The following is a 27794-nucleotide window of genomic DNA, read 5'->3' on the forward strand; positions in this document are numbered from 1 at the left end:
AGGCGTGTGACACTGAGTCTACCCTAAGCATTGCCAAAGCGGTCCTAAGCCATTAATTTCCACTCATTCACTTACAATAATTGATTCCCTGACACGAGAGGCTGGGCTAAATTTCTTGTGCCCAGAAAGGAAACTAACATAAAAACCTGAATTACTAAATGCTTAAACAAAGCTGGAAGGTGCAGAATGTGAACCCGCTTCAATTTAATTTCCCACTTGCCATGGAACCTTGTCTGATATATTTTGAATTACTGTTGTAGCGTGACCCAGTGAGGAGTCTGTTGGCATGACTTTGTGTGGTTTGTTTTTTGTTTGCCCGGGAAGTCATTGCCTAACCTGTGAGCTTGTGCAGTCCAGGGGGATTTCCATCCCATTTCTTCACAGTATTACTTTTTTCTAGATTTTTTGGGGGGACACAAATAGCTTAATACCAACCTGCCTGTTGAGTTCTCCAACCAGCTAGCCCGGTCGTGCCTCTTGAAAAATGCACCTGTGATGCTTCCTGTACTATAAAGCTTGGTCTCTGCTGAGGACAAAATTGCACTGAAAGTATAAGGAAGAGCAGGAGTGCTTGTCACTGATATTATAGGCCCACACACTCCCAGATCAACCAGGACCAGGACCTGGTGGAGTTCCTTGGTGTGGACTATTTTGAAACTCCTCCTTTACCCTGTGCAGACATGACTGGTCTGAACAGTGAGGTGCCTTCTGTACCAGCAAGGAAGGGCAAGTTAGCAAACCTGGAAACACATCTGCACAGTGGGAGCTCTGAGTGTCTCACCTGTAATGCAGTGAAGCCTCTGGACCTGCGCGTGTCTGACTGATGAGAGGGTTCAGTCCATACTCCCTCACCACAGGGGTATTGTTCTCCCTCCCTCTGCAGGTTTTTTGCCTTGACGTCTCTGCGCCTGGTTTTCCTGCTGTCCTTTGGCCTGGCTGTTGTTGTATGCATCGACACCTGGAGAAACAGAATCTGGCCTTGGATCCGAGGTAAGACTGGTCTCCTGTGCCTTTATTTCCTTTCTGAAGATGTATTTTTGCCAAAGATCAAGGTCTGTGCACTGGGTTTAGTTCAGGGTTAAGTCTTAAACGACAGGGAGTAAGCATTCAAGGAAATTCATGTTTTTGAGCTGATTAATAGGAAACTACAAAAAAAGAGGTGAATGCTTATATTGGGACGATGTGATTAGTGGAGTGCCTCAGGAATCTGCATTAGGACCAAGTTCCTATCCTGATTTATATTTTGTGGTCTTGTTCTGACATAGTTGATAAGTCAGACTCACAAAGGACACCAAACAATGAGGACTAGCAAACAGACTGCAAAGGAAAAAGATATTGGCAACATGTTACATATCTAGCAGATGGCAAGCAGAGATAAGTGGGGGGTGGTACATGCAGGTGTCAAATCCTACAAATATAAATTGGTAAAACTCTGAGCTTGAAGAAGCTGTGTGATAAAGGTCTAGGGATTTATGTTGCCACATTATTTTCATCTCCTTAACAGTGTGGATTGTTATATATCAGATATATAGTTAAACGTTTAGAACTGACATCACCTTACAGTATACAATGTGTTGAAGTTTACAATGTACTGTTAATAACGTTTAGAACTTAGAGACGTGTTTTTCTTTCTCTTTACAGTCAAACAGAAAGATGAGCCTGACAATGAAAGGTATGTATCTTTTTTCAGTCTGATGGTATTTTAAGCCCTCTCAGAAAATAATTTCTCAACATTATGAAAATGTGGGTTTTGGTATACAGTAGCTTAAGCAGAAGATGATGCCAAATGAGTCACACATTCTAACCCTTCCTCTGTCAAGTTGCTGAGCTTGTAATGGATTCCTTTTGGGTTCTAGAGCTCAGCAGTAGCCTCTTACAAAGACTTGATGACCAGATACACACAACTGTCTCTAGGCAGTTACTGGCCTAATCTTTGGTCCTAAACATTACTCTTTCTATATTTCTATATCACATAGGGGTTGGGACCCGAATTGGATGTGGCTATAAAATGTATGTTTTGGGAGACAGGGAGTGCAAGACTTAAGTGACATTGATCAGGTTTGGTTGTACAGGAAATTAAATGAAAGGCATTTATTTTGTATGGTGGCATGTTTTGATGGGCAAATAGTTGAAGTCTGACCCGAACAGTAATGGATTGATAGTGCTGCGGTCATGTGCTATCAGGCGATCAGAGCGTGTCTTCCTGTTTGTCAGCTGGGGCCTCGTCCACCCTGGGCTGCTCAGTGTACCTGAGCTTTGTCATCACATGGCAGAAGTGTGGGTCACAGCAGCATCCTTCACCAAAAGCCTGCTGCATTTCAAAAAGCATAATCCTGGCAAGGTGAGCTCCATTTCAGCCTTTTGTATTCATTTGCTCGTATGTGTAAAAGTGTCATTTCCTGAAATAAGTGTAGTTGTGTTATCAAATAGCCTTTTGTTACTTACAGATGCTATTAAACCTGATCTGATATCTGGATTTCTGAAGTGTGATGGGTGGCTGGTCTCTCAGTTTTGTCTTCTAGTTTGTGGCCTCTTCACGTTTTTAGCGGTGCTGGGGCGCTATGTTCCAGGACTTTTGCTCTCGTATAGTCTTGGTGAGTAGAACTCTTGTCATGCTGTCTTGGGGAAGCTAACCTGGGAAATTGTCCCTGTCTCCTTTATATATATATACAGGGCAAACTGGATATGGCCATTGCACCTGCTGGCCGTAGTGTGGTACTAAGGACATGGAGTTCTCAGCATGTGATACTGAAATAATCAGAGAAGTAATAGTAAATAGCAGTGTTGGAGGTCTAAAAGTCCTGCATGTTTTCTTTCATGAATAAAACTGAGGTAGTTTATGTGAAATATTGAACATCAGGTATTCAGGAATCATTCACCGATCAGTGCTGATGAGTCAGGTAAGCGATGGACAGGGATTTGTTTGAAGAATTAGTTTTTCTTTATCAAGTAAGAGTTTACAGAGAGCTAGAAAACTTGAGGGACTGTGGATTAATTGACTTACTTCCTTTTATTGTCCCAGGTGGGAAATTTGATTTGCAGGCAGTTTAAAGACATAACACAGTACATTTAACACAGCATGAGCATATTAACAAATATGCAACATACATGTATGTTGAGAAAGAAAAAATATTAATAAAGTAAAACATTGCGATCAATTGTCCAGATCCTTTAGGTTACAAATTAAGCAGGTTAATTCATTTGCCATTGTTGGTCATTTATTAACATACCAATCCTCTAGTATTGACACTACAGCAAGGTCAGTCACCTCTCCATGAGAGAAGCATTTCTATAAGACAACACAAAACACTGATGTCCCAATAAAAGTGAATGACAATTTCATAGTCATTAGAATAGATGTAAATCTACAGATTGTAATGCTAGGAATGAAAAGCAAGTTATCTGAGCAAGTTATCTGTGCCTTTGTGATTGTGAAAACAGCATTTTAAAACAAGAAAACATTTGGTGATGTTCTTTATCCTAAAATCACTGAACTTTAAACCCTGATGTGATCTGGGACCTAAAGCAGTTGGCGAAGTTTCCCCCCCACCCCCTTCTCAACTCAGGAAAAACAAAACTGTGCTGCTCCCCAGACGCAGTCTGAGAATCGACGTGTAGGTGACGCCAGCAGTGCTGCAGTGCTGAGGTCTCTCCTTCTTTCTCTCTCGGGCTCTGTGCCAGTGCTGGGAGTCCTGCTGAGCCCCCTGGCTGCATATCACAGGGTGGGACAGAAGATCTGCACTTGGCTGGAGCCTGCCCTGCTGAGGCTGGACTTCAGCGTCCGAGGATACATGATGTCGAAACAGAGGGAAAACCAGTGTGAGTGTGCCAGTGGTTTCTATGCGGGATACTCTGTATGTGGGATACTGCACCTTCCTGTGCATATATGTCTTTTATAATCATCCCTAACTTAAATTGCTCATTATGACTTAGGGCTTTTGGTAAAATGTGATGTTTTTCCACATCTTGGCATCTGCTGTTCTTGAGTTTGCATGAGCCATTGCTTTCTAAGACAGGAAAACTGTTCCAGCACGATTTTGGTCCAGAAAGCCAATGTTGAGAGGATGTGGTAGGCAAACAGCTGAGTGGCACAGTGCTCTTGAGAGCTGTCAGTGCCAAATCACGACACTGACGTCTAAACAAGACAGACAGACCGCCATGCTTGTTCTCCTCTCTCCTCCCTGTAATATTTCACAATATTTTTCCCTTTGTGAACAAGCAATTTAGAATGGTAAATATACTGAAACACTCACTTGGAAATTGTGCAGAGAACGCAAACTGTCTATATATAATAAAATATGATGGCACCCTGTCCCCCTTTTAGTTTTCCAGTAAGTCAGCCACCATTACATGGGCTGGGAGGGACACAGAGAAACAGGGTTTTATCTTTGATGGTATTTGGAGCTTAATCTCTGTAAAGCCCTCCCCCCAGCATTCCTGGCAGAGAACCGCTCCTGTTAGCGATGAAAAGCTGTGCGAGCGCCTCTCCCTTCTGAATGGCTGCCAGAGGACTAACCCCTTTGTGCTTCTCGGCGCAGTTCTCCGCAGCCCGCTGGGCCCAGGCCCGCTGGCAGATGGGAGCGACAGTGAGGAGGAGCTGGCCGCATTTTGTCCCAAGGTATAAAGATGAAGAATGCACTTCTAAATATACCGGCTTGTGTTAGTGCAAGAACAAAAAAGCGAAAAGCACCTTCAGTTGCTACAGAGGTTGCTAGTCATGCACTGAACAGGAGAATTTGTAGGTTTTAGTTGCAGGGGAATTGTTTTAATAACTAGCTGCTGTAGTACATATATAAGTCTGGTACAGAGCAAGTCAGAGATACAGCCCAACTTGAGTAATGGGAATAAAACAAAATATGCATATCACAGCCTACTTTTTATATGCAAACCGACACTGGGAATTATATTGTTTTGTACATTGTACAGTGATCGTGAGGTCTCCTTTCCCTCTCCTGACAGTAGGACAGGACATGTACTGTATGTTTAGTGTCCCAGCTTTTGCAAAAAAAAAGGGACTGGACACTTGTCCAACTGTCTGCCCTAAGCAGAACTGGCTACCCCTGTGGCTCCTGTGTGAGGTGTTGTAGTTAAAGGTGCTCAGGACATTACAGGCTCATTGACTCACGTACTGTAGCAGAGGTTTTCCCAAGGGTGAATCACCTATTCCTTCTTCCCACAGCTGGATGATTCCATAGTGGCCAAGGAGCTGGCAATAACGGATTCGGAGCACTCCGACGCGGAGGTGTCCTACACGGACAATGGCACCTTCAACCTGTCCCGGGGCCAGACTCCGCTCACAGAGGGATCTGAAGGTAATGGCTGTTAGAGTTGTCCCTTGGGCTTTCTTGTGACGTTGCTCATGTCACCCCTAGGAAGCTCTGACACGCTCACCACTGCCCGGAGCTTACACTTCATTTCTAATATCTGAAACAGACGTCATGTACTCTGAAAACGGCAGTCTGGACAGGTGGTTTAAGTGTCTGTTTCTGAGTTTGGAAAAGGGTGGTAAAATAAAGCATCTTCCACGTTAATATCACCCTGGTCTTCTTAGGAAGGCAAGTTTGAAATGTGTAGCTGAAGGTTTGGGATGGGTACTTACCTGAAAGAGAAGAAAGTTCTAGGTGGAGGTTTCGCAATTGTATCGTCCTTTTTATGCTTCACTCATTTTTTTTCTTGTTTTAGACAAGCATGTTCGTTGCTTTTTAAACCAACGAAAATACAGGATGCATGAATTGCATAATAAAGTAATGTTACCGGACAGTGTTTCGTCCGAGAATAATTTATGGAAAAGGGTCAATGCAGCTTTTCCAGTCCTCTTCCCACGCCCCTCCCAAATCTTCACAAAAAGGAGTAAAACTAAAGGTGTTTCCCTCCTTTTTTTCCTATCAGTTTGATTGTCATTGTCTCTTCGCGTGTTTCGAGACTTCTTAATGAGCACAGTGTGGACCTGTCCCTCCAGACTTGGATCGCCACAGTGATCCTGAAGAATCCTTCGCCCGGGATCTCCCAGACTTCCCTTCCATCAACCCCGAGGCCACGCTGCTGGATGACGACGACGACACCAGCATCGGGATTCCCAGCATCGGGATGGCCGCCGTTCCCGCCCGCTGGTCCCTGTCCCACGAGGACACGCTCCTCTACTCCGACCAGGAGGACGCCGACGGCGAGCCGGCTCCGAGCGGCCTGCTCCCGGCCCGGAGCCTCGCCGACGACATCGCGGGCATGATCACCAGCAACATGATCCAGGCGGTGCTCACGGGGGCCGCCCAGCCCCCAGCCAGGAGGGACAATCCCCAGAGGGCTCCCCGGGGCTACCACCAGCAGTCCAGCTCCGAGCTGGACACCGACCCGGAGGGGGACGATTTCGAGATGCTGGATCAGTCGGAGCTGAATCAGATGGATCCCCTTGGGTCCTCCAGCCGGTCGGGCCAGCAGCAGCAGCAGCAAAAAAATTCTGGATCGAGCTTTCTCTCCAGCCTGCTGGGAAAACCACAGTAAAACCATTTTTCTGTGTAGCGTAAATGTATACATATCAATGTGTTGTGCTCTCGGTGTGGCTGTGGTTGTGTGTTAAAAAGTGGGTGGGGGGGGTCTGTGTGTGCTGTTGTGAATGTATGTGAGGTTTTGGTGACCAAGGCCTCAGTTTTGGTCCCCTTTAATATCACTGTGAATTTATGTCTTTTTACATGAGTTCCTTCTTCTACATCAGCACTTCCTCCCTGGCTCCTTTGTAGTAGGTGGAGTGACTTCAAAATGAAGGATATAGGCAGGCTTGGCTATAAGGCAGGCATCTGTTGATGAGTGCACATATAATCAAAGATAAAAATCATCTTGGAGTGATGTAACTGCAATAGCATTTTTAGAATGAGTACAGTACTGCTTCCTTTGTTTGTGGACAGCTTTCCGAGATCTAGTGTTTTTGTGTTTATGAGGGGCAAGTGGGTTTAGAAAAAGAAACTTGTTGCACTTTCATTAACAGCTTTTCATTTTGCATGATTGGGACAATAATACTGGGACTGAACACAGACATTGTGCAAACAGGCTGTATGCTGAAATGTGCAATTCAAATCTGAAGAGTTCTCCTTCCTGAAAATCCTAATGAAATCTAAAAATGGATATATTATCTGCAAAAGTAAAATTAGCCTTCAAGACTGATTTTAAGTTCCCAGTCCTCACAATATTGAACTGTTTATAGCCATAATGCAAAATACTGTTCCCACAGTGTTTTGTTTTAAGCAGCTCTTTAACCACGATCTGCAGTGTAAGTAACCATAACATGTCAGAATTTTATTTACAATATTTTTAAATTTAAATTCCCAATAGCCAGCATAAGTGTTTTATAACAAACTTAATGCTATCTTTTTTAAATCATAAAAATGTTTGAGTGACATTCTGCAGCACTCTTGCTGTAGGATGACTGACAGATTTTTCAGTTCTGATGCAGATTTGAAGACAAGGATGCACTAGCCTTTGCTCATGAACACACTTCCACAGCCCCTCACTGAAACAGAACCTGACTGAGTCCCTTTACTGATGCTGAGTGCATGGCACTCTCTCAGGCCCTGGGTCTGTGTCTGCTGCTTTGTGAAGCCCCAACCCATGAATGTGTGCTTGAACAGTATGAGCATTTGTTTGTGTGTGTATATGAGAGAGAGAATTTCTCTGTATGCTGCCTTGAGGCCACTTTTTGGAAGATACTTAGCAAAGTGTGATTTGATCTACGTTGAGTTGCAGGAAATCCTTACTGTATTTTAATTTGTTGCTCTAAATACAACATGAAGGGAAGATGCTAGTTCTGACACTTTCAGTTATACCTTCATTTTTTTTGTGTGGGACAATACACCCGCTCGGACCTCTCGTTTCAGCACTAGAGATATACGGGAGATTACACATAACTGACATGAAATCATGTGACCTGCGGCACAGCTCAGCTGCTGTGGTTTAACTATCGGCCATCGAGATGTTGGTGTATGAGTGTACACAGAACAAGCCGTGGGGAATGCTGTGAAGCAATAAACTCTGCTGCTGCTGTTTTTTTACATTTTGTTTTGTTTTGCCAGCATGTAGTTAATGGCAGTGAAAGGTTCCAGCAGTCTGACTTGGGGACAAACAGATCACAGCAGCAATAACACCCTGAAATGAAAGGAAGAGCCCCCTGGCTGAACGAATCAAGTTAGAACCGGCCCCTCTGGTCTCTCGATGACACCAGGACCCCGCGGCCTTTTGTGTGCTTGGGAGGCCTGTAGCGCTTCAGGCCGGAGACCTGCCTGTCCTCCAGTCTGTGCTGAAGCCTCGTTGCCAGACTCCTTTCCCTGCGACGCGCATGAGGAGGGTCGCGAAGGCGGGCGGGTCGCTCTCCCGTGTGCGATTGCGGGTTTCAAAGCTGTGAGCTACGCCCTGAAAAACACACCTGGCTCCTCCAAAACGGGTTTGTGTAACAAAAAATAATTGACGCTTGTAACAAAACCACTACCCTTTGGTCAGCTAGAGTGAAACCTGTTGGTCTGGAGGTTGAGTCTCTTTTCGATGAGCAGCACTTGATCATGCATTCAGTATGAAACAAGACAGCTGTGATGTTGAAACGATGTAACATTGACAAAGCTATGATGTACAACTGACAGTGTCTACTTCAGCAGCCCATTCCTACATTAACTTGTCTTATTGCACGAAATATGTTTTACCATACCTCTAGTGTTTGCGATACAGTATTTTAAATGTTTTATTTATTTCTTATCAACTGCCGCTGAAAGGCAGTTTTTTTTTCCATATATGTCAGAAGCTGTGCTAAAGCTTAGTTCGGGTTAATTTTTTGTTCTTGTACGAGTACAGACGGAAAATTAGCCAAAGTTACGCAATACAAAAAAGAAGAAGCCCTCTGATAATTCAGCTTTTCATGCAGTAAGTAGGTTAGCTGAAAATTATTTAAAGTTTGTGGTTTAAAAAGGTGTACCTATTATACCAGTGTCAATTTCTATATTATTCTTAGACTGGTTGGGAGAGCAGTAAACTTTGGTTTTTCATGATAGAGTGATTTCCTTTAAAGGTACACTGTACTGACACCACATCTCTGCATCGTCCTGTCTGCTATTTTTGTAGAAGTGTGATGTGGAATTTTCCAGTGTTTTATTACGTTTCATATCTAGGAGGAGTCAAAAGGTAAAAGGAAAGCTGTGTGTTGTTTTACCATCATTTGTCCAGATATTTGTTGCTTTGTGTTTGGAAACCCTTTTCTGATAGAACTTTTGCTCTGGACCTTTGCAGCTCTGGTAGTTTAGCAATCTGAACAACAAATTGTTCATTTTCTGAGGATTTCTGTATGCACTGCAAATTGCTGGATTATCTTTAAATTCGGGCAGCAAGACATTTTAACGTGCACTTTAGCATAGCACTTTCTGATCATTTAATGAAGCCCTTGGAGAATTATGAATGGCTCAGGAAAGGTGTAGTTGGGTATAGTGAATGCTTGCTATCTAAATTATCAACAGATCTGAAAAAATTGCAGACAGATTGGTGTGCATATGCTTCGCCCTTCCCAATTAAGCTGATGACTGCCAGTGGCTCCCAATGTGTTTGTGGAGCAAAAGGGCTACAATGATTCGACACCTTAATTTTGTTCTGTATTGTGATCCTTGGATGCTGGGGAATTGGCTGCCCCACAAGGGCAAAGTCCAATTGGATGCCGCAGAGCACAAGACAAAGGGTGTGAAAGATTTTATCTCTTCTTTCCTTCTTTAAGACCACAATCAATTTCTTGCCTTTCAGGAGATAATGTAAGACCGTTGTTTTTTTGGATTATATGTATTTTCCATAATGAGGTGTCACCTTCCTTTTCCTATTTATTATTCAGGCTCCAAGTCTAGTCTTTAAAAGAAATTGTACTACCATGCGCTGTACCAAAGCCTTTAGTCCGGCACAGTTTTCACAAATAAAGGCCTTGATATGGTGGTGAAATGTTGTGCAAAAGTCATTCATTTGATGTTTGTTAGAAGCTTGTGAACAAATTTCAAGAGGGAGGAATTATTGTGAAAAGCAAGCATCAAGTGAGACTCCTTTGTTTTAAGCATTCCAAATTAGGTTGTGACCCACTCCCTGTGCTTTGCTTTATGTATGTAGTTTGTTCTCTTATAGGCTAAGCAGATCTGCATTTTTTACCACCTTTTCTAATTGCAGTTACAATTTTGTATTGCTAAGGACATTCAAGATAACATGTTTACAAATTGTCTATAGTGCTACTTCTGTGAAAGGTGAGTTCTAGAAAGTAAATCGTGCTCTATAGTGTGAATATGTACAAAGCCATTTAAAATCATTAAAGTTTGTTTTTAATCAGAATAAAAGTGTTAACTTACAAATGCAGCTGATGCACCCTATTGTGGTAAACGTAAAGGGGGAATTGTTTTTTTCTCTGTACCAGTTTTTAATCTGCAGCATGACTAAACGTAATTTAGATTACAATTCAGATGAATTATTTTGCCTAGAGTAAGCAGGATCAAACTTAAATAGAACAGGCTACTGTATAAAAACAGGAAAAAAAACATTGTGTGTTGTAAAGAAAATATGGTTTGTTCTGTGGTGATAATCTTAGTACATAATAGATCATTTGTAGAACAGCAGATTTCCTTTATTGCAGAAGAAGCCTTGTCCAGTACAGCCTTCTTGGGTTTTTTTTTAACACGGAAAAGGAAATTCGAAATAAAATCGATTCAGTACAATCCATCCATTCAGTACAGTGTGACAAGCGATTCTTTCAAGAGTGAGGAGCTGCTGTTCTACACAAAGTGTGGAATCTAAAGTAAACGTGTACAGTAAAAATGGCTCTCCAACTCGTCCCTTCCTTACCCCAGTAATCTGTTTTTGATATGTTTTGATGTGGAAACCTTATTAAAACAAGCTCTGTGTACAACACATGCGTCAGACATTATATGCGTACTATACTGTATTCTAAAATACTGAATTGTCTTAAAATGTAGTAAAGGGTGGAAAAAAATGGATTCATGTCAATCTGTGGATATATACATATAATTTATTTATTGGTCTCCAACACAGTACTCAACAAGGTTAAAACATACATGCAGTGTCCTACCCGTTGCGTACGACACCAAACATTAAATATTCGATTCGTTTTTTCTTAACATGACATAAAGTGGTCTTTGGGTTTCAGGTGATTTAAGCAGAGGGGGTACATAAACGTAACTAATTTAAATCAGCGCACCGAGATTAATAATTCAGTTACGTAATATTTAGGGTTTTTTTATATAACTGGACGTTTTAATATGCTATTCTGAATTAAACGTCGCTTTCGCAACAGCTACTGCGCTATGTCGCTATGCCTGGATTGCGAAGGGCCAAAACCGAAAATAAATTTAAAAAATAAGAGACCTCCTGCTCATCCGCCCACCGGAAGTTTACAGTGCTGCTGGCCACACCCCCTTTCTATCCCACAATGCACTGCTGCGCGCGACAGTTAAGCGCTTAGGACGGTTTTCTGTGAAGAAAAGCTATTTTGTAGGAAGTTATTTTCGGTTTTGTGTAGAAGAACACGTATTGTTATATGGTTGCACCAAACATAAATATATCGGGGTTTTTTTTTGTGTGTGTGTGTGACTTAACATTCAGCGCGACGACGATCAAGAAGGCATCAGCTGTTGATTTGTACCTGATGTGTACAGCAAGGACATTCGGGTGATACACAATTGACACGCCTTCCAGGGTCCTCTAGAGCACAGGTGCCAATATGAGCAGTTCTAAAGATGCATCAGGTACGTGAATACGAATATTCAATACAGCGATTTTTCCGATGCTGTGGTTGTCGTGTTTCGGGGCTGCCTCGTCATCTTTTCGAGATCAAGACGTTTTGGGAGGATCTGTCCGCAAAATCTGCACAACACTGCCATACTGTCACGGAATTTAAACATATTGGTGATCCGGCATACACAAGTACTGTACCTGTGCCCTGAGCTGAAAAGCTTTTTCACACTGCTCAATATAGAAGCCTTTGTTTATGGCTAGAATGACAACATGAATTTGCCGGAGATTTTATCGTCCGTTTGAATAGATCTAAAATGCAAAAGAAAATGCAGGCTCCTGGTGAAAATATTCAATTTAAAAACCTGTTGACGCAATTCCGATGTGTGTATCGTTTGACAAGCAGACGTGTTTGTGTTCCCTTTCAGCTGCTTCCCTCATCCTTACTTACCTGACGGAGAAGAACCGGCCGTACAGCGCTCAGGACGTGTTCGGAAACCTGCAGAAACAGCACGGCCTGGGAAAGACGGTGAGATGGCGATAAGACATGTGCATCGGCTCCGGTAACTGATGTTCTCCTCATTATTGCAGTCCACTGCAGTGGCAATGTTTTGTGCACTTGCGGACTGTGAGAACTATTAATGGAGAACATATCCATTATTATTAGAGAAAACACCACAACATACAGCGGCGTCTAGAGTATTTTTCAGTCCTGGTATTGTGCTGCAGTGGTTTGTTTTTCACATGGAGGAGCACTGGGAGTTGGGTGGGACAGTGATTAGTATCGCAGCCCTGGGCTCAGTTCCAGACCTGGGGTGTCTGTTCTCCCCATGCTCGCTTGGGATTCTTCCAGGTGCTCTGGTTTCCCCTCAAAGTACAAAAACGTACCTGTGTGTTAACTGGCTTCAGGGAGAACTGGCCCTGGCGTGAGTGTGCACGTGTCTGTGTCTGTCCTGTGACGGACTGGCACCTTGTCCAGTGTACACCAGGCCTTGCAGCCGATGCTTACTGGCGTAGGCTCAGGCTCAGGCTCCCCCCCTCCTCGTGGCCCAGAGATGGATCGCTGGAAGCCAGCATGGAGAAACCTGCCCATGTTCCATTTCTGTCTTCCTCTGCAGGCCGTGGTCAAAGCCCTGGACCTGCTTGCAGAGCAGGGGAAGATAAGGGAGAAAGCCTATGGCAAGCAGAAGATCTACTTTGCGGATCAGGTGAGCTTAAGTATATTTAGAGCTGCCTGCAGTACCACTGCTGTAATGCACTCTTTGGATTATCCCGTAATAGTTAGGATGAGTCTGAATTTAAAGCCCGTCATCATATCCCAATACACTGTCTCAGCTTTGCAGCTGTGCTTTTATTCTGGGGCTAAAACTAAGCTCTGTTTGGAGTTAAATGTCAGTTCTGGTAGTCTAAGATGTGGGTGTCTGAAGGAAACTACGCGGTAACTTGACTGAGGCAGATTCCCCTGGATCTTTTAGGTCCACATATATAGATCTAAAGGGTTTTACAGGATCTTTAACAATTACTCACAACTTTCGGTTTATTAAAGATGCAATTATGTATAAATCACCTCACTGCCTGGTTAGAGGCATTACCTATAATGCAGTTAATTAACTTTATAGGCCAACTGTTGAACACAGCTCAGGTGCAGTAAACGCCAGAAGGCGCTTGGCCACTCATGATTTTAGACTCAGACCCCTGCATTAAGAAAATATTGTAGCCCTACCATGGGGCCGATGCTGAGCAGGCAGGATATTATTTGACAGTAGGCTGTACAGCTATAATGTAAACACTACTGCTCTGTTTTGAGTGGGCATGGGGAGAAGTGTGTCAGAACTGGGTTGAAACGGAAAGGGCAGGCGTGGTGCTGGTTCACTGCCTCGGGCCTGAGCGAGTCTTGCCGCTGCAGTCGCAGTTCGCAGACGTGAGCGACACGGAGCTGAAGGGAATGGACGGGCAGATCTCGGAGCTGAACTCGCGGGTGCAGACCCTCCAGCAGAGCTGCAGGCAGCTGGAGGCAGGTAGGGCCTGTCCTTCCAGCGCTGGGCACCGTCATGCCCCTCCGTGCTTCGGTTTGCTCAGCACCGTGCGTTTTCAGGAGTGCTGTCTTTTTGCTCCGATCTGTTTGTCACCCTGATCCCTCACTCCTTTTTGCTCATATTCTCCTGTCTGCTCTGCTCTTCCTGACAGCAGACCCCTGCTGCCCATTCCCATTCCTTCTCTTTTGCTATATCCAGACATCCATGAAGGCAGGACCACACTATTTCTGAGCAACCTAGTTAGGCTTCGCCTACAGATCCCACGATTCCCTGGACTACATCACTCACCTGAGTGCATTGTCTCAAAACTCCTACCTTCTTGTTTCTGTCGCCCCAGTCTTTCTGCACTGGCTCCACCTCTGCAGCTCTGAAATTGTTTCAGACTGACAAACAGTGGGGCTACAAACGTCAGCCAGATCAGTTCACAACAGTTATAATGGAAGCCAAGCCACGCGGCGAGGGCAGCCCAGCGATGAGCAAGTGTCAGCTGCTGTTAATAGATGATTTGGATTACAGTTTCAGGTATTCTTATGCTACAGAATGTGATCCTTGCAGCTGTGCAGGAGGAACTGCACCCTACTGGAGGTTCAGCTAAGCTCACGTGTATTGCTGAGTGTCTGGTGAACCTAGTGTTTGACTGAGGTCCTACTTTTCCTAGAAAAAAAGCATATCGGGGGCTTATTTGTGAAGCACCGTCTTGGCTACCCTTGTGTCTTTGTTTATTGCTGCTGCAATAAACGTGGTCTGTTTGCATTGCCCCGAATACAATTCTGAGCTGTTACAGGGAGAATGTTGTGCATTGGTCTCTACTGGGTGAAATATTTGTGCAAAGCGTGACTTCATGTGTTCTCATCCCAGAATTCCTGACACACTCTGTCACCTTTTTTGCGTTCCATGTTTGACACAGAGCTCAGGGAGCTGAGCAGCTCCTTGACGACGCAGGAAATGATCTCAGAGATCGAGGCGCTGCAGAGCGAGTGCGCCGGCTACACGCAGAGGTTGGAGAAGGTCAAATCGGCCACCAACCACGTCACGCCAGAGGAAAAAGAGAAGGTCAGCCGTCCGGTATAAACCTGTCTTTCTGGGACCATAGTCTCCAAGTGGTTCTCTGCCTGAAATCTGAGTACTTACTGAGTTTTAGTACTTGCAGTCCATACCTGAATGAACCCGCACCAGAACTACTCACTAGAATCCTAAACTTCCACTTGAATGTACTGGAATCCTGAATCTGCAGTGAGGTTCTGCACTAGCTCAGGTGTTACAAAACATTTCTAGACTTTTACCTTTAAGTTTGGAGTCTTGGTTAACATACATTTATTCGAGACACTCAGCTGACTGCTGTAGCTCCAGTGAATTAACGGTGGGTGTAATACATACCTTCCAGAATTCTGTTTTGAGCCCAACTCCAACCTAGCGCAGACATGGTATTTGAAATCAACCCTAAATTGGAACAAGACTGTCAACAGAATGGGGCAGAAGATCTTTCCTCCTTTATTGACAAAGATTTCAATTAAATGACAGAAATGTATTGAAGAGAATCTTTTGTTTAAAGAAATGCAGTTACTTGCATTAATACAAGTAACTTTACATTTGTTACCAAATAAGAAATGTCTGAAATGATCAGTATAACACATTTGAATTAAAGGGGCACTGTTTAATTGAAAGGGACATCTTACTCTTCCTAAAAGGTTCAATTTTGATGTTACAGCTTTCCAATACTTGTGAACAAGTTAAGTTAAGCAAGTTAAGACATTTTGGAACTACAGTGGTATGTTTATAATCTGTGGAAAGTCATCCAAGATGTTGGTCTCTCTCATGCGTATTACTACTGCCGATTTCTTCCCAATTTAGTACTGACCTCAAACACTGGAGGTTTGGGGGTATATTGGAAGAAATATACCTTCAGAATCCTGGCAGGAACAAATACAGCTATACCAATACTTAATATTTCCTGCTCCGTAGTGTGCAGAAGTTTTATCCTTCTGTATCCTGAAGTAGTTAATCCACCAGAACATACCATCAGGATAAATAGGTATTTTCAAAAAGCACAGAAGAGTGTAACATTGCTGATCAATCGGTGAATAGCCATGTTAGAGAAAAGGATGGTCAAAACTAATGCTTGCACCTATCCATGGCATTCCTGCCTGCAGGTGTGCTGGCCAGCTCCTTTCTGCCCCACTATGAAGGATATGGAAATCTGCAGCTGATCTTTGATGAATGTGTTACAGGGGATGTGTGAAAAATGACTCTTCACTGTGTGCTTAACGTTGCTGCTTTCGCTTGGCAGGTTTACAGTGAGAGGAGTCAGTACATCAAGGAGTGGAGGAAGAGAAAGAGACTGGTAATGCTTCTTTCTTCTTTTGTTATCAGATGGAAGAGCAGTGTAATGTTAGCAGGCTTCCAAAATGTTAGGCACATATTCTCATCTTGCAGTGACTTTCCCCTGGGCTAGAAGTGTGATCCGGTTCCGATTTTTAAATGATAGAGCAGATCCAAGACACAGCAGAGAACGGGAAGGTGAATAATTAAGGGGCAGTTTTAGGGAGGCCATATTAGACAGTCCTCTGGTGTTAAAAGCCCTTCTCTCACACACAACAGTGCCATAGTGTCTTTAATGAGCAAGTAGTCAGGACCTGGGTATAATTAAATATTAAATCTACCGAGACTGCTGGTATATCTGCTTTCATTTAAAAAATCTAAAATTTTGTCTGCTAGACTTCTTTGTGTCCCTGTATTTACAAGAACAATTGGTGTTGACAGGGCTGACCCAGTTTCTGCAGAGTGCTGCCCTACTTTCTGTAGTTTTATTGCAGTTTCAGAGGATAATATCAGTTTGATAAGATTTCATTTTAAATGAGCTGTGATTTTTTCCTTAAAAAGTACTATAACTTTTACAGTGGAAAACAGTACCTCCTTTTAAAATAATTGCTTTAAAAAGGGAGGCTGTCCTAAACTGTTTTTTTTTTATTCTGAACTTTTTCTTCTTTCCAAGGCAAACGATATGATGGATGCAATTTTGGAGGGATACCCAAAGAGCAAAAAGCAGTTTCTGGTAAGCAGTTTCAGTGTTTCACCAGACTTTAGCATGACATTTGCGTGTAACAAGGCAGCTCTGTCTATCTCTGGCACTTTAACAGTAAAGTGTGGGTTTTACTTGCTGCCTAGGAGGAGGTTGGTGTGGAGACGGATGAAGACTGTAAAGTTACCATGCCTAGTACCTGATGGGAGTGTGAAAGCCGTCTTCGCTGGATTTGGCCATCTCCGGAGGAATGGAATCGCATCCCGCAGTTCGATGGTTTTGATTTTTTTTGCCAAGTGCTGGTGTACAAGTTTACTCCCCGAATGAGAAGAACCAGTGACGAGGCCGATTGCCTGAGAAGTGCCGTTGCACGTTCATTTCAGTTTAAACTATAGGTCTACAGTAACCAGGAAGCGGTTAATTTCAACTCTGTGTTCTGGTTCCTACATCCAGTGCCTTTATGTCACATTTTTTGTTTATAAAATAGCTTAAGAATCTTAAGATCAGAATAATTTATGTCAGGCATGCAGAGCTTCACAGTGATTACACAAGTCAACAGAAAAAAACAGAAAGGTGTTATGAGCCAAAGTAAAATCTTAAATAGCTTCTGACTGCATGAAGAGATTTACATTAACATAAATGACAAATCTGTTTTCCCAGTGAGATAAATGTCATGGTGCCCCTGATAATAGTTATCAATAATTTAAATTAAAGAGAAATCAAACACCTGCATTTTGATAACAATAGATATAAAATACCCACTGAAGGAAAGATCTTTCATTTTTATTGCTTGCACCACCAGCATATGTACTGTGGGTCAGATATTTTTATACCATTGTCATTTAAAGTATGGAATCACCATTGGAGAGCCTGTGGTCTCATGGCCTGTTCTGCTTTGTGTGTGTGCTCCAGTATGTGCTTGGGGTGGCAGGTGTCTGTCTGAGAGGTAGACAAACCCCTGGACTGGATTTTTAAGGACAAAGGCAGACCTATCTGGTCTCCCGATGATTAGATAGATACTTTATTAAGGCATATGAGAAAAATGAGCAAGATCCATGTTAGGTTTAACATGAGATTCTGAAATGATTTGAAATTGGAAGTAGCTTCTTGTTAATTTTTGTCCTGACAGGATTACAAACATTCACTCTATCCTGCTGCGTATGCTCTGCTTTTCGTTCTTTATTTCTGGATGACTGTGGTATATGTAAATAAAAATAAGCAATTTCTATCATTTTTAAATGTTGTTTAGTTCTTCCTAACTGCCTAAGGAGATAAAGACCTGTATGGTTTGGGGGGCAGCTTTGTGATGGAATTAGATCAAGGACCTACCTGCCCTTCATCATTTCTTTCCATTGAGAATGCTGCCACCTAGTGACATGTTTGTATTTTGCTGTTGGTCAGGGGGCTGAATTTTTTTAATTTGGTTCCAAGTTCAGACACCCAGTCTGGAGGAAAACATCTTTTTTTTCAGGAATGACAATTCCTCCTCCTGTTAAGCGAAGGGCGCACAGACACACAAGGCCTACAGAATACGTTTAATCGGGACCTGGAATTAATACAACTGGTAGGCAGCTCCAGTCCAGAACCCCTGTTGAGAAGATACTAGTGGCAAACAAAAAGATGCCCTAGAGTAGTGTGGCTGAAATTAGACCATTACTAGATGAAAACAGCTTTAATAGAAATTAGTTTTACAAAACAAATCCATATGATAGTACAGGAATTCTAAACTCAGTTTTAGCTTCTGAATTAACTAGAAAATAAAGGCATTCAAGACACAGCTGGATGAGATCCTCAGCTCAAATAAGTACCAACTACCAGACAGGCCACAGGCCTCTCGCAGTAACCTTTCCTACTGCATTACTAACACACACACACTTAACTCACGTTTACACTGAAAAAGTTGAAGCAGGAATCATCACCGATACAAATACTATGACAACTCATATTTCATCACCCTTCTCCACCAGACTATTGAAAATCGGGGGGGAGTCTACATTTATCCTACAATTCCACAGTGAACTGAATAATACTACAATTCATTCATCTGTCACACTCAAATACTGGTATATATTCCAAGAGACCAAGAAAGCCCAGAGTCTCAGCTCATTTGATATAAAGTTTATAAATTAGACTAAAATTCCCCACTCTTCAGTGCTGTCAATATACTGTACAAAAAGCTTTCTGTACACTACATAAGAGACCAACCAGCAAGCCTTATAATCATGTGTAAAACACAGAACTTCTACCCCAGATGTAGGAGTTGACATTAAATGTCCTAGCAGACAGTACACATAGAAAAAGACGAATGCTTACTTTGTTACACTGTGCATACAGCAAAATGAGATATGAAACGCTAAGAATGTTTTCTTTTCTTATTTTGTAATGCCTTTCTTTTTGACATTCAGAAATCCCAAATGAAAAACAGCAGTGCGCGCGACAGACATCCGAAAACAGATTAAGTTTTTTTATCAGCACTTCTGTTATTTGTGTGTAAAGTAAAGGACGTTGTTATTAGGGGGTTCCAGGTTCTTTCCTAGGCTCCTCCTACCACTCAACACGCATTATCCCGAGCATTTTTGGGGTTGGTCTGGAGGAGAGATAGGTACCTATTCAGGACCTCCTTGATCTCTGCTGGCAGCAGGTCAGAACTGAAAGAGAACAGGTTTGACTAAATTGAAAGGATGGAGGTTGTTAAGGCTGATCGATAACTTTTACCTCAATTAACATGGGGAAATACAAAATCAAAAAACATTTAAACTATGTTTGCTAATGCGTTTGAACCCATGTCTGCTGCTAAATATTTTCTAAGCATGAACTATCCAGCTACTCATTTGAAGCCTGGAGTGTATCTGGCAGATCTTCACTTCATGACAAATGGCATGTGCCAATCTGAGCTGGCACACCAGATTGGCACAGAGAAACACTGACAATCCAGTTCAACTGTATTCTCCTAAGCTTCACACCTCTGCAGGGAGTGATGCATTCAAACTAATTTCTGTTTACAGCAGATAGTTTTATCTGAACCAGAGTGACATGCAACACAATCTTTGCAAAAAAAGCCACTCACAACAGGTATTTAGATGCACCTATTCTGTTTTTTGAACAATTTCTGTCAATATTCCAAAAATGCAAAAATATCAAACTCATTTTGAAGTTTACGCAAAATAAGGGGGAAAATGAGGCCGAAATAAGAGAAAAAGAAGAGACATCAGTTTTTCGTAGTAGATCATGTAAGTGATCACCTCACCTCAAGATCAAGGACTGATACAAGGAAGGAACGTGAACCAGGAACCACCTCACCCTAACTACCTCGTTTTAATTTAATAAGACAGGTCAACAGAGAAGAAATTCTAATTGACAATATCTAGCCAGTAAAGTACATTACTCAGGAGTGCTCAGGGCGCACTTGTAACCACTACCCATGATCCTCTGGTGTGAAGAACCACAGCCCGACCACTGGTCCACAGTGCTGCACAGAATACTGTGTATTTCTATATACAACATATTTACATTTTATGCCCAGTATCTGCTAAAGTAACTGGTGCTTTAACAAACGGATTTACATTTGCAAAACACTGGTATTTGGCAGACATCCTGGGAGGAAACAAAACAGCTTCCATTTATAAAAGCTACATTAAAACAGCCTGTGAAACCACACTCATTTAAAAAAAAGCTAATAAAAAAGTTCACAAACAAGAATACAAAAACTTGTGCAAACCAGAATGCTTTTCTTAAAAAAATGATTGACCAATCATTTAGACAATTTCTGAGTTCAGATTAACCTGTAGCCAAGATAAAGATAGCTGATTTCAGTAGAGGCATAGAGTCACTACAAATTAACACTGAAGCCATGGTTCGAATTTATAAACAAGCAAGCCAGATCCTTTTATTTAGTGCTAAACAATATAGAGCCTGGAGCTCCAAAGAGAAATATTTAGTAAAGAGGAAAAGATCAAATAAATAGGGATAACTCCAAGACAAAGCTTTCTTTAAGGCAGTAACAACAACAAGAGAAGGTGTTTGACATCTCCATGACGGGGGGGTATGTTTTTCCACAGCTGTGTGTTTTTAACTTGCCCGGGTGGATCCGAGGGTCAGGTCGCCGTGCAGAGCCAGCGAGCTGCGGTGCTCCGTGGGAGCCAGACGGTGCTCAGTCAGTATAACTGAGTGTTCAGGTGCTGGAGGACGTCCACCACAGAATCACGGAGGGTCTGTCGGAGAAAATGAGTCATGTTATCTTCAGAGCTCTTCCATAACCCAGGAGTCTGGTGTAAAAGACAATTACAGGTGAACGAAACCTGCTAGCTGCATTCCAGATCTGTAACTAACCTCCACTGTACGTGATGAACACTTCAATTACTTAACATTTTATGTAAAAATGAACAGTTTCATGAAGTCACTTTAGGTTCATATTTTCATGTTTTCCAGGTACAAAGTGTAAAGTGTAAGTTAAAGCTAACATTTCATTAACTGATCACCACATTTTGACTGATGAATATTTGTTTACCTGCGGTGTATTTTGTAGATGGAAAGAAAGTATTTAACAGTGCAAAGCTTTGAATAAACTGAGAGAGGTACTGCACAGTTTACCTTTAGACCGCAAGCCGTAATCAACTAGTAGAGTCGTGCAAGGGCGTCACAAGATACTTTTTATAACGGTGCAACTCGTATGCTCATGCACCCCAAGTCCACACCTGCTCTACGTCACAGAAGTGCGGTCCTGGAGGACGGCCTTAGGGCGCAGTGGGACCCTGCCTTGTGCAGCGGTGTATCGTTGTGTTCCCGGCTCGTCCCCATCAGTCCCCTTACCTGGGGCTTGCAGTGCTCCTCGATCCAGCTGAAGACGCAAGCGGACAGCTCCTGGAAGCTGGACACCGAGATGGAGGCATTGAACGACTGGAAGAGGGAGTCCATGATGCTCTGGAATATGCTGAACTTCACCTGGTCCGACACCTGCTCGTCGCCCTGCTGGGGGTTGTTTTGGTGAGCCTTCACGATCTGTTCATAATTCCTGAGCCAGGAAGACAGAGATCAGCAAAAGACATGGGGACGAGAACCACGCTCGCCTCCTCTTCAAACACGCGCTGCCAGGCCAATCGCCATTTTCCACCCTGCGAGTCCCCCTCCGGCATCTACAGTACAGACATCAACCGACAGAGCGATGCATTTTCCTCCAACTCTGCTCTTGATTTCTAAGCTGTTACTAAAGTCATGAACCACTGAAACACAAGTAAGCATCCGTTCTGTTCCCAGGGACAAGAAAATAGTGAATCTGCATTCAGCAAGCACTACCCAAGGAAAAATGAACTAATTACCTTAACTAATTAAATTTAAGGTAAAACTAGTAGAGAAGCAAATGTTACTACTGTGCTAAATCAAGTCTGAAATTATTTTCTAATTGTATCTTGTTTTTCTTTGCATTTGAAGCCCACCCAGTATGGATTCGTCAAGTGCTCCTTTTAGCCCCGAGAGAAAACTGCGTATCTGCAATGAAAGATTGAGGAGGTGCAGAAAGACCCCCTCTGACCTACCCACCATGCTCAGGGGGCCAAGCACTGACTGCAGGGGGGGCATATCCGCAAACCTGCAGATACCTGGGAATTTACAGGAGCTGCTACTGTGAGCTGAGAAAAAGCCCCAGTTACCTAATGCCTGCCCTATCCCTGCCTTGGCTCCAAGACCCCACCCCGTCTCTGTTCCCAGTGCTCTGGATGACTTCAATCTGTCGAACAAGCAGGCTTACGATTTCATGATCTTCAGCGCCATCACTTCCTTCCTGAGCGTGGTCACTTCCTCTTCCTGCTTTTTCTTCTCCTTGTGCAGGAACTGGATGTAGTCGATTGCTGTAGAGAGCAGACACAAGCAAGACAGTCACAGGCTGGAGGCAGGAATGGCACTATCATACTTAATCAGTTAAATGCAGTAAGAGAATAAAAGCCATCTTCTAGAAAGACTGTGCATTCATTTTGTAAATAAAATGGCTTAAAGCAAGCTGCCAGAGACTGGAAGAGTGTCGTGAGAAAAATTCCTATTTCTTGTGCTTACTCTTCTGCAGCACGGTTGCCTTGCTCATTTTCTGCGATCCTATGGGAAAATCAGACTGTTGCTGGCAAGTCGGGACTATGGACTGCAAATCATCATAGCCTTTCTGTGTGTGAAGAACAGAGGAGAAAAAACAGATCTTTAACAGTGACAAACACATCCAAAACAAAGAGACGACAATCAGAGTACATCAATATTTTTATTTTCCTCAGTTTGGTACTTGTCTTAGGTGATGAATGTTTCATGCTGCTGTGCATTGATTAGTTTGGATGTTGATGATGATTGATTGTGATGAATAGGAAATCTTCACACATGTCCATGCGTTTAATTGTTAGACTTAATCGCATCAATATTCTTCAATTATAACATTTTATAATCGCAACTCTTCAGTTATATATGGAAAAGGTCTATTCACTGCATTATTAGAAGTCAGCCCACAACATGCAATTACATAAAAATCAACGCATTTACTCTTCCTCCCAATGAACCACATTCCTGCTAAAAACAAATATCTGGAGAATGGCATAACTGCTTGGAATCAGATGTGCTTTACACTTGGCAAACTAATCTGATTCATTCTACTACAATCAAAGAATGCAAAAATGAAATAATGCCTTTCATAGCCATCCCTGCATCAAAACCCATTCACTAAGCTACTGGGTCTGAGTGCTTTTGCAAACCATAACTGGTCCAACTGTGGTTACGGGTGCCATCTGTTATCATTAGCAAACAAGATCTCTCTATCGATCTGGATCAGCGCCTGACACCAGGGCCAGTTACCCTGATCATTCCCTGTCCTCAGCCTCCACATCATCACACAAGAACTGAGAGGGCTTTTCAAACATGTTGCCATTTTCTGCCTCCGCTGCACTTTGCACTACCTTGATGGCGTCTCTCCTTTTCTGCTCCGCCTGCGTGTGGGCCTGCCTCCTCCGGTCCTTGTAGGACTCCTTGTAGGAGGCTTCGTGTCTGTAGTCGCTGTCCTCGTCATCTGCAGTTGGAGAACAATCATTGTCTGTCATGCAATCAGCTACAGGGAGAACACAGACGCAGGAAGAGGAACAATGGGATGAGAGCCCTGTTGGTAGGCACACTGCCATCCCGCAGGAAAACAAAACACACAGGATAAAATATGACAGCTTTCCAAGGCCAGGTGACAAACAAAACATTACCATGGAGAAATCTATCCAGTTATAACATGCTCAAGTCAACAATTAGAACTTTTTTAATTTAATTGAATCGTTTTCATAATTGCACCGTACTTTTCATTCAACTTTAGCTGAAAGTCCCTTAAAATGCGCTGTCATCGTCATTGAAACGAGATCCCAGTACCCAGAACACTACATTTCAGCACCAATGTACTTTGTGTTTTGGCAGCTGAAAACCGCCGCAACAATTTTTTTTTTAAAAAGCAGGTCACAGCTTCCAGAGGTACACAGGCAAACCTTTTCGGCCCAGCTCAGAAAGGCTGAGGCCTTTCTTGTGTCAGGACTGAACCAAGAAACCCTGCATTCACCCATTTCTAACCTCTAAATCCCATTCAGGGTCGTGGGGGAGCTGGAGCCTATCCAAGCACAAGGCAGGATACCCCCTGGACGGGCACAGCGAGGCTGCAACGCTAACCACTGCCCCATCACGACACCCACACCAGGAACCCAATTAACACAATACACCTGGCCAAGTTAGGGCTTTGTATTTTGCCTTCCAGCTTAAATAAAGATGCTTTCTCTAAGGTTTACCTGTGTTTGGGACAGAGGAGGCACTTGTGGAACCAATGCTGTTAGCTCTGGAAACAACACTCCCAATCCTTGCACTGTCCGAAAAGAAAGCTGAAAAAAATAAAATAGGTCACTTCCTTGTGCACACGACTGAGCTGCAGCATGTAGCCCAGTTAAAGGGCGATGGAACTTAAAACTCACTGAAGACACACCCGAAAAACACCTTCCACAACGAAAACAGCAACACTCCACTGCATATTTCTAAGCATAAGGGGTGTTTTCAAAATGTCCAACGCTCAGGCAGAGCTGTCACACGTCATGCATCTCAAGATGGATCGTTTTAAAATAGATTTCAGTTGTTTGGGCAAACAGAGAAAGAGACCAAAGAAAAAAAACATACAATTTTGTAATTGTTCAAGTAGGTAGCCACATCAGCATGCGCGGCTAGCCACCCACTCGAACTCGAACGTCAGAAGGCAGGAGGTGTCTTCGGATGCCTCCTGGACACCCGAGGAAGGTTCCACACCCAAAACTCCACCTCTCTTCTTTGCCTTTCAGCATGGGATAAACCTTTACCGGTTCCAGTTTTGTAACTGTCTGGCCAACTTCAAAAATACAAATGACCTCCAGAAAAGTTCACAGAGCTGACCCAGTCAGACCCTGCCCCCTCTTCCCTACGGATTCTGCCACCATCCTACCCATTCCTCGGATCCCGTGTCTCCACTGGCTTCCCGAGAGATCTGCGGGCAGGCAGGTTTCTGCTCTGGCACAGAGACGGCAGGGCTCCTGACAACACAACCACCACCGACCTCGAGATGACAGGCAGCAAGAGTACTTACAGGGGTCGAGTCCATTGTCAGCGAAGGTGGGATCCGGCTGCTGCAGAGAAAAAGTGAAAAGGAAACAAAACGAGAGATTTTAATAACCAGCTTGAGAGGGGCAATTTGACCAAGCAGCTGTCTTTTCCATTGACATGCTGTGTCAGCCTCTGCAGAGGAAAATGTAGAGCAGGAGTTTTAGATACATAATGCTGCAGTTCCTTTAGAAAGTATCCACCCCCCTTGGTCTTTTCACAATTGATGTTGCAAACTCAACTATACATTTATATGGGATTTTTCGGTGGCTGATCTACACATATTAATCTACGTCAAAGTAGAAAGGAACATTCTACCTTGTATATACCTCATACATACTTCTTTTTTGAATTTTTAAATAGAAGGTATCTGTAAGGATTACAAAACCGCTGAAAAAATAAAGAGAGTTAAGCAAAAATTGGTTTCTAATCTCATCCACACCGAGAGAAAAAAATCACTACCTCTTCTGTCATCTCCACGAGTGATATGTTCAGCTGTGCTTGGTGTTTCACAATCAGAAACAGAATGCTTTTTAATAATTTAAAAAATTTTCATTTCATTTTGCTAGAAGACACCGAATAGACCTCAATTATATCTTCTCTCGTTATTTTCTTGTGTTTTTAATATAAATTATATACGGTACCATACAGAAATATTGTTTCACAAAACTATTCATGAAGCATAAGTTCCCAAATACTGAGCTGTGCACCCAGTAAATGACTACAACGTCGAAAAATCAGTAAAACCACAAAGTAATGATAAAAAAAGACTAGAATAATTCATTCTTCTTTTCTGGTTTCGGGAAAAATGAAGGGTGAACTTTACAAACGCCGTTTAAGACAGCGGCCGATTTGTAAACCTAGAAAATAAAATCTTTAATTTTGCATCCCAGATATTGTTACTTTATAGTTAATATTTTTCTTAAACAAAAGGATTTTCCGGCACCATCAATCGCCAGGGCGAAACCAGAAAGCGGAATTGTGCCACAACCCCAATATCCCAGAATCCTACGACCCCATGCAAATCAGCTCATGTCAACAGCCAATTGAAACGCAAGGAAGTAGCCAAGGGCGGGGCGTGTTTACTCCCACCAATGTTTTCTTTAAACTTTTACAATGCTATTAAACTTCAATGCAATATTTGTGTGGGACATCCCCGCGTAGCATATTACACCTTTAGGGATTAGCTTGAATTGTGCGCTATATACATACCTCGCAATTCGAACCTATTTGTTTTATATTCACTTTATGTCTACTGATAATCACTTAGCCACTGCTGGCTGGTCTTGTTCTATTTATAGATCGGAAACTGTATGTTTAATTTCCAGTGACAAAGGGTAATCGTTCGGACAAACCAGTATTTATATTAAGTGAAAAATAGGGAAATGCAGCAGAGTACCTTCAAAATGTTAACCTCCGTGTGTGCCCACGGATACTGAACACGTCTGCCGTACTGGAACCAGGAGATTGTGCGTGTAAACAACCTCACTACTACAATTCCAAATTCGGGACATAAACTCAACTCGACCCAAAGTCACACACTATGAACTATACCCCCTAAAACGGGAAACAGCAAAAGACAATTATAACAGGTAGCTTTTCATAGTGGTGAAAAATCCTTCTGTATTTTTCTTAACATGCGGCCATTGCCTAAGAGAGATTCGAGTCGCGTTTTGGTTTCAAAAGCGTGCATTTTTAAGATCGCCCATTAAAGGAAACCAGCTGGCTTCTTCTCCAAAAGCCTATAGCTTCCGGCGTCGCAAACAAAAAGAAAACATCTATTTTTTTTTAATTCCCGTTTGTGTCCCATTTGCTCCGGACAACAACGTCTACTTAGCAAATCATTATTATTGATCCCTAGTCCTTAACGTACAGTGCATCGATCCAAGTAACTTCTGCACAGGTTTAACATCAGTGGCGTGTTTAGAATAAGGACTGCGGACTGAGTGGTTCTAGAAAGTGCTCCGAAAAATTAATACAAGTAGAACACGCATGCATTAAAGATGAATACGTAAGAAACCAGAAGACTTCAAAAACGAAAGTTATGTTTCATGACAATAACAAGTAGCGTAACGGAGAAAAAAAAAACCTTGATCGTATTTTTTTCCCCGGCCAGGGAGGTGTCTGAACGCTACAGACAGCGCTACGTTAGCTGTCGCTGCCTTTCTAGACGTGGCGGGGGGAAATCTTCCAAATATTATTGTGTTTCTTTCACGTGTATTGAGGAATAAACTGTTTCGCTTACTTTGCTCCACGGGTCCTCCGGTGAAGTACTGGGCTCCGTCATCTTGGAAACCACGCCGGAGCATCACGGGAAGGAGAGCAAGGTCGCCCTCTAGGGCGCGAGTGTAGTAATGAACAAGTAAAGGTTGATTCCCTGCTGG

At 42.9% G+C, this 27794-nt stretch overlaps 3 protein-coding genes across 4 annotated transcripts in view; 2 read left to right on the forward strand and 1 right to left on the reverse strand.

The window, feature by feature from the left end:
• Positions 1 to 10900, forward strand: part of retreg3 (reticulophagy regulator family member 3) — a 12956-nt gene extending 2056 nt beyond the window's left edge. The window contains exons 2-9 of the mRNA XM_088622864.1: positions 884 to 990; positions 1642 to 1672; positions 2215 to 2341; positions 2510 to 2594; positions 3682 to 3819; positions 4539 to 4618; positions 5180 to 5312; positions 5960 to 10900. Coding sequence (XP_088478990.1) covers positions 884 to 990; positions 1642 to 1672; positions 2215 to 2341; positions 2510 to 2594; positions 3682 to 3819; positions 4539 to 4618; positions 5180 to 5312; positions 5960 to 6498 — 1240 coding nt within the window. The 3' untranslated portion in view covers positions 6499 to 10900. The remainder of the gene's footprint in view (positions 1 to 883; positions 991 to 1641; positions 1673 to 2214; positions 2342 to 2509; positions 2595 to 3681; positions 3820 to 4538; positions 4619 to 5179; positions 5313 to 5959) is intronic.
• Positions 10901 to 11419: 519 nt separating this feature from the next.
• On the forward strand, positions 11420 to 18028 carry psmc3ip (PSMC3 interacting protein). Its single transcript, XM_088622870.1, has 8 exons — positions 11420 to 11756; positions 12171 to 12271; positions 12861 to 12950; positions 13649 to 13760; positions 14686 to 14831; positions 16066 to 16119; positions 16771 to 16830; positions 16944 to 18028. Exons 1-8 carry the CDS (start codon positions 11732 to 11734, stop codon positions 16998 to 17000), a joined length of 645 nt encoding a protein of 214 aa, XP_088478996.1. The 5' UTR covers positions 11420 to 11731; the 3' UTR covers positions 17001 to 18028.
• Positions 18029 to 18454: 426 nt separating this feature from the next.
• mlx (MAX dimerization protein MLX) lies at positions 18455 to 27794 on the reverse strand. 2 transcript variants are annotated; one of them, XM_088622868.1, is made up of 8 exons: positions 27656 to 27794; positions 25397 to 25436; positions 24579 to 24668; positions 23721 to 23869; positions 22843 to 22945; positions 22541 to 22640; positions 21607 to 21808; positions 18455 to 21008 (listed from the first exon to the last, which is right to left on the reverse strand). In XM_088622868.1, exons 1-8 carry the CDS (start codon positions 27695 to 27697, stop codon positions 20952 to 20954), a joined length of 783 nt encoding a protein of 260 aa, XP_088478994.1. In that variant the 5' UTR covers positions 27698 to 27794; the 3' UTR covers positions 18455 to 20951. The 2 variants fall into 2 exon arrangements, with proteins under 2 accessions (XP_088478994.1, XP_088478995.1); XM_088622869.1 differs by having other exon boundaries at positions 23721 to 23830; positions 27656 to 27792.

Source organism: Lepisosteus platostomus, chromosome 28 (genome assembly GCF_059453375.1).
Source record: "Lepisosteus platostomus isolate fLepPlt1 chromosome 28, fLepPlt1.hap1, whole genome shotgun sequence".
Lineage (NCBI taxonomy): Eukaryota > Metazoa > Chordata > Actinopteri > Semionotiformes > Lepisosteidae > Lepisosteus > Lepisosteus platostomus.

Coding starts and splice junctions, on each gene's coding strand:
- psmc3ip (XM_088622870.1), top strand. CDS start 11,732: ATGAGCAGTTCTAAAGATGCATCAG. Junction 13,761..14,685: donor CTGCAGGCAGCTGGAGGCAG/GTAGGGCCTGTC, acceptor TGTTTGACACAG/AGCTCAGGGAGCTGAGCAGC. Junction 16,831..16,943: donor AGAGCAAAAAGCAGTTTCTG/GTAAGCAGTTTC, acceptor CTTGCTGCCTAG/GAGGAGGTTGGTGTGGAGAC.
- mlx (XM_088622868.1), bottom strand. CDS start 27,697: ATGACGGAGCCCAGTACTTCACCGGAGGACCCGTGGAGCAAA. Junction 23,870..24,578: donor CTCCTCTGTCCCAAACACAG/GTAAACCTTAGA, acceptor TTCTCCCTGTAG/CTGATTGCATGACAGACAAT. Junction 22,946..23,720: donor AAAGGAGAGACGCCATCAAG/GTAGTGCAAAGT, acceptor CTTCACACACAG/AAAGGCTATGATGATTTGCA.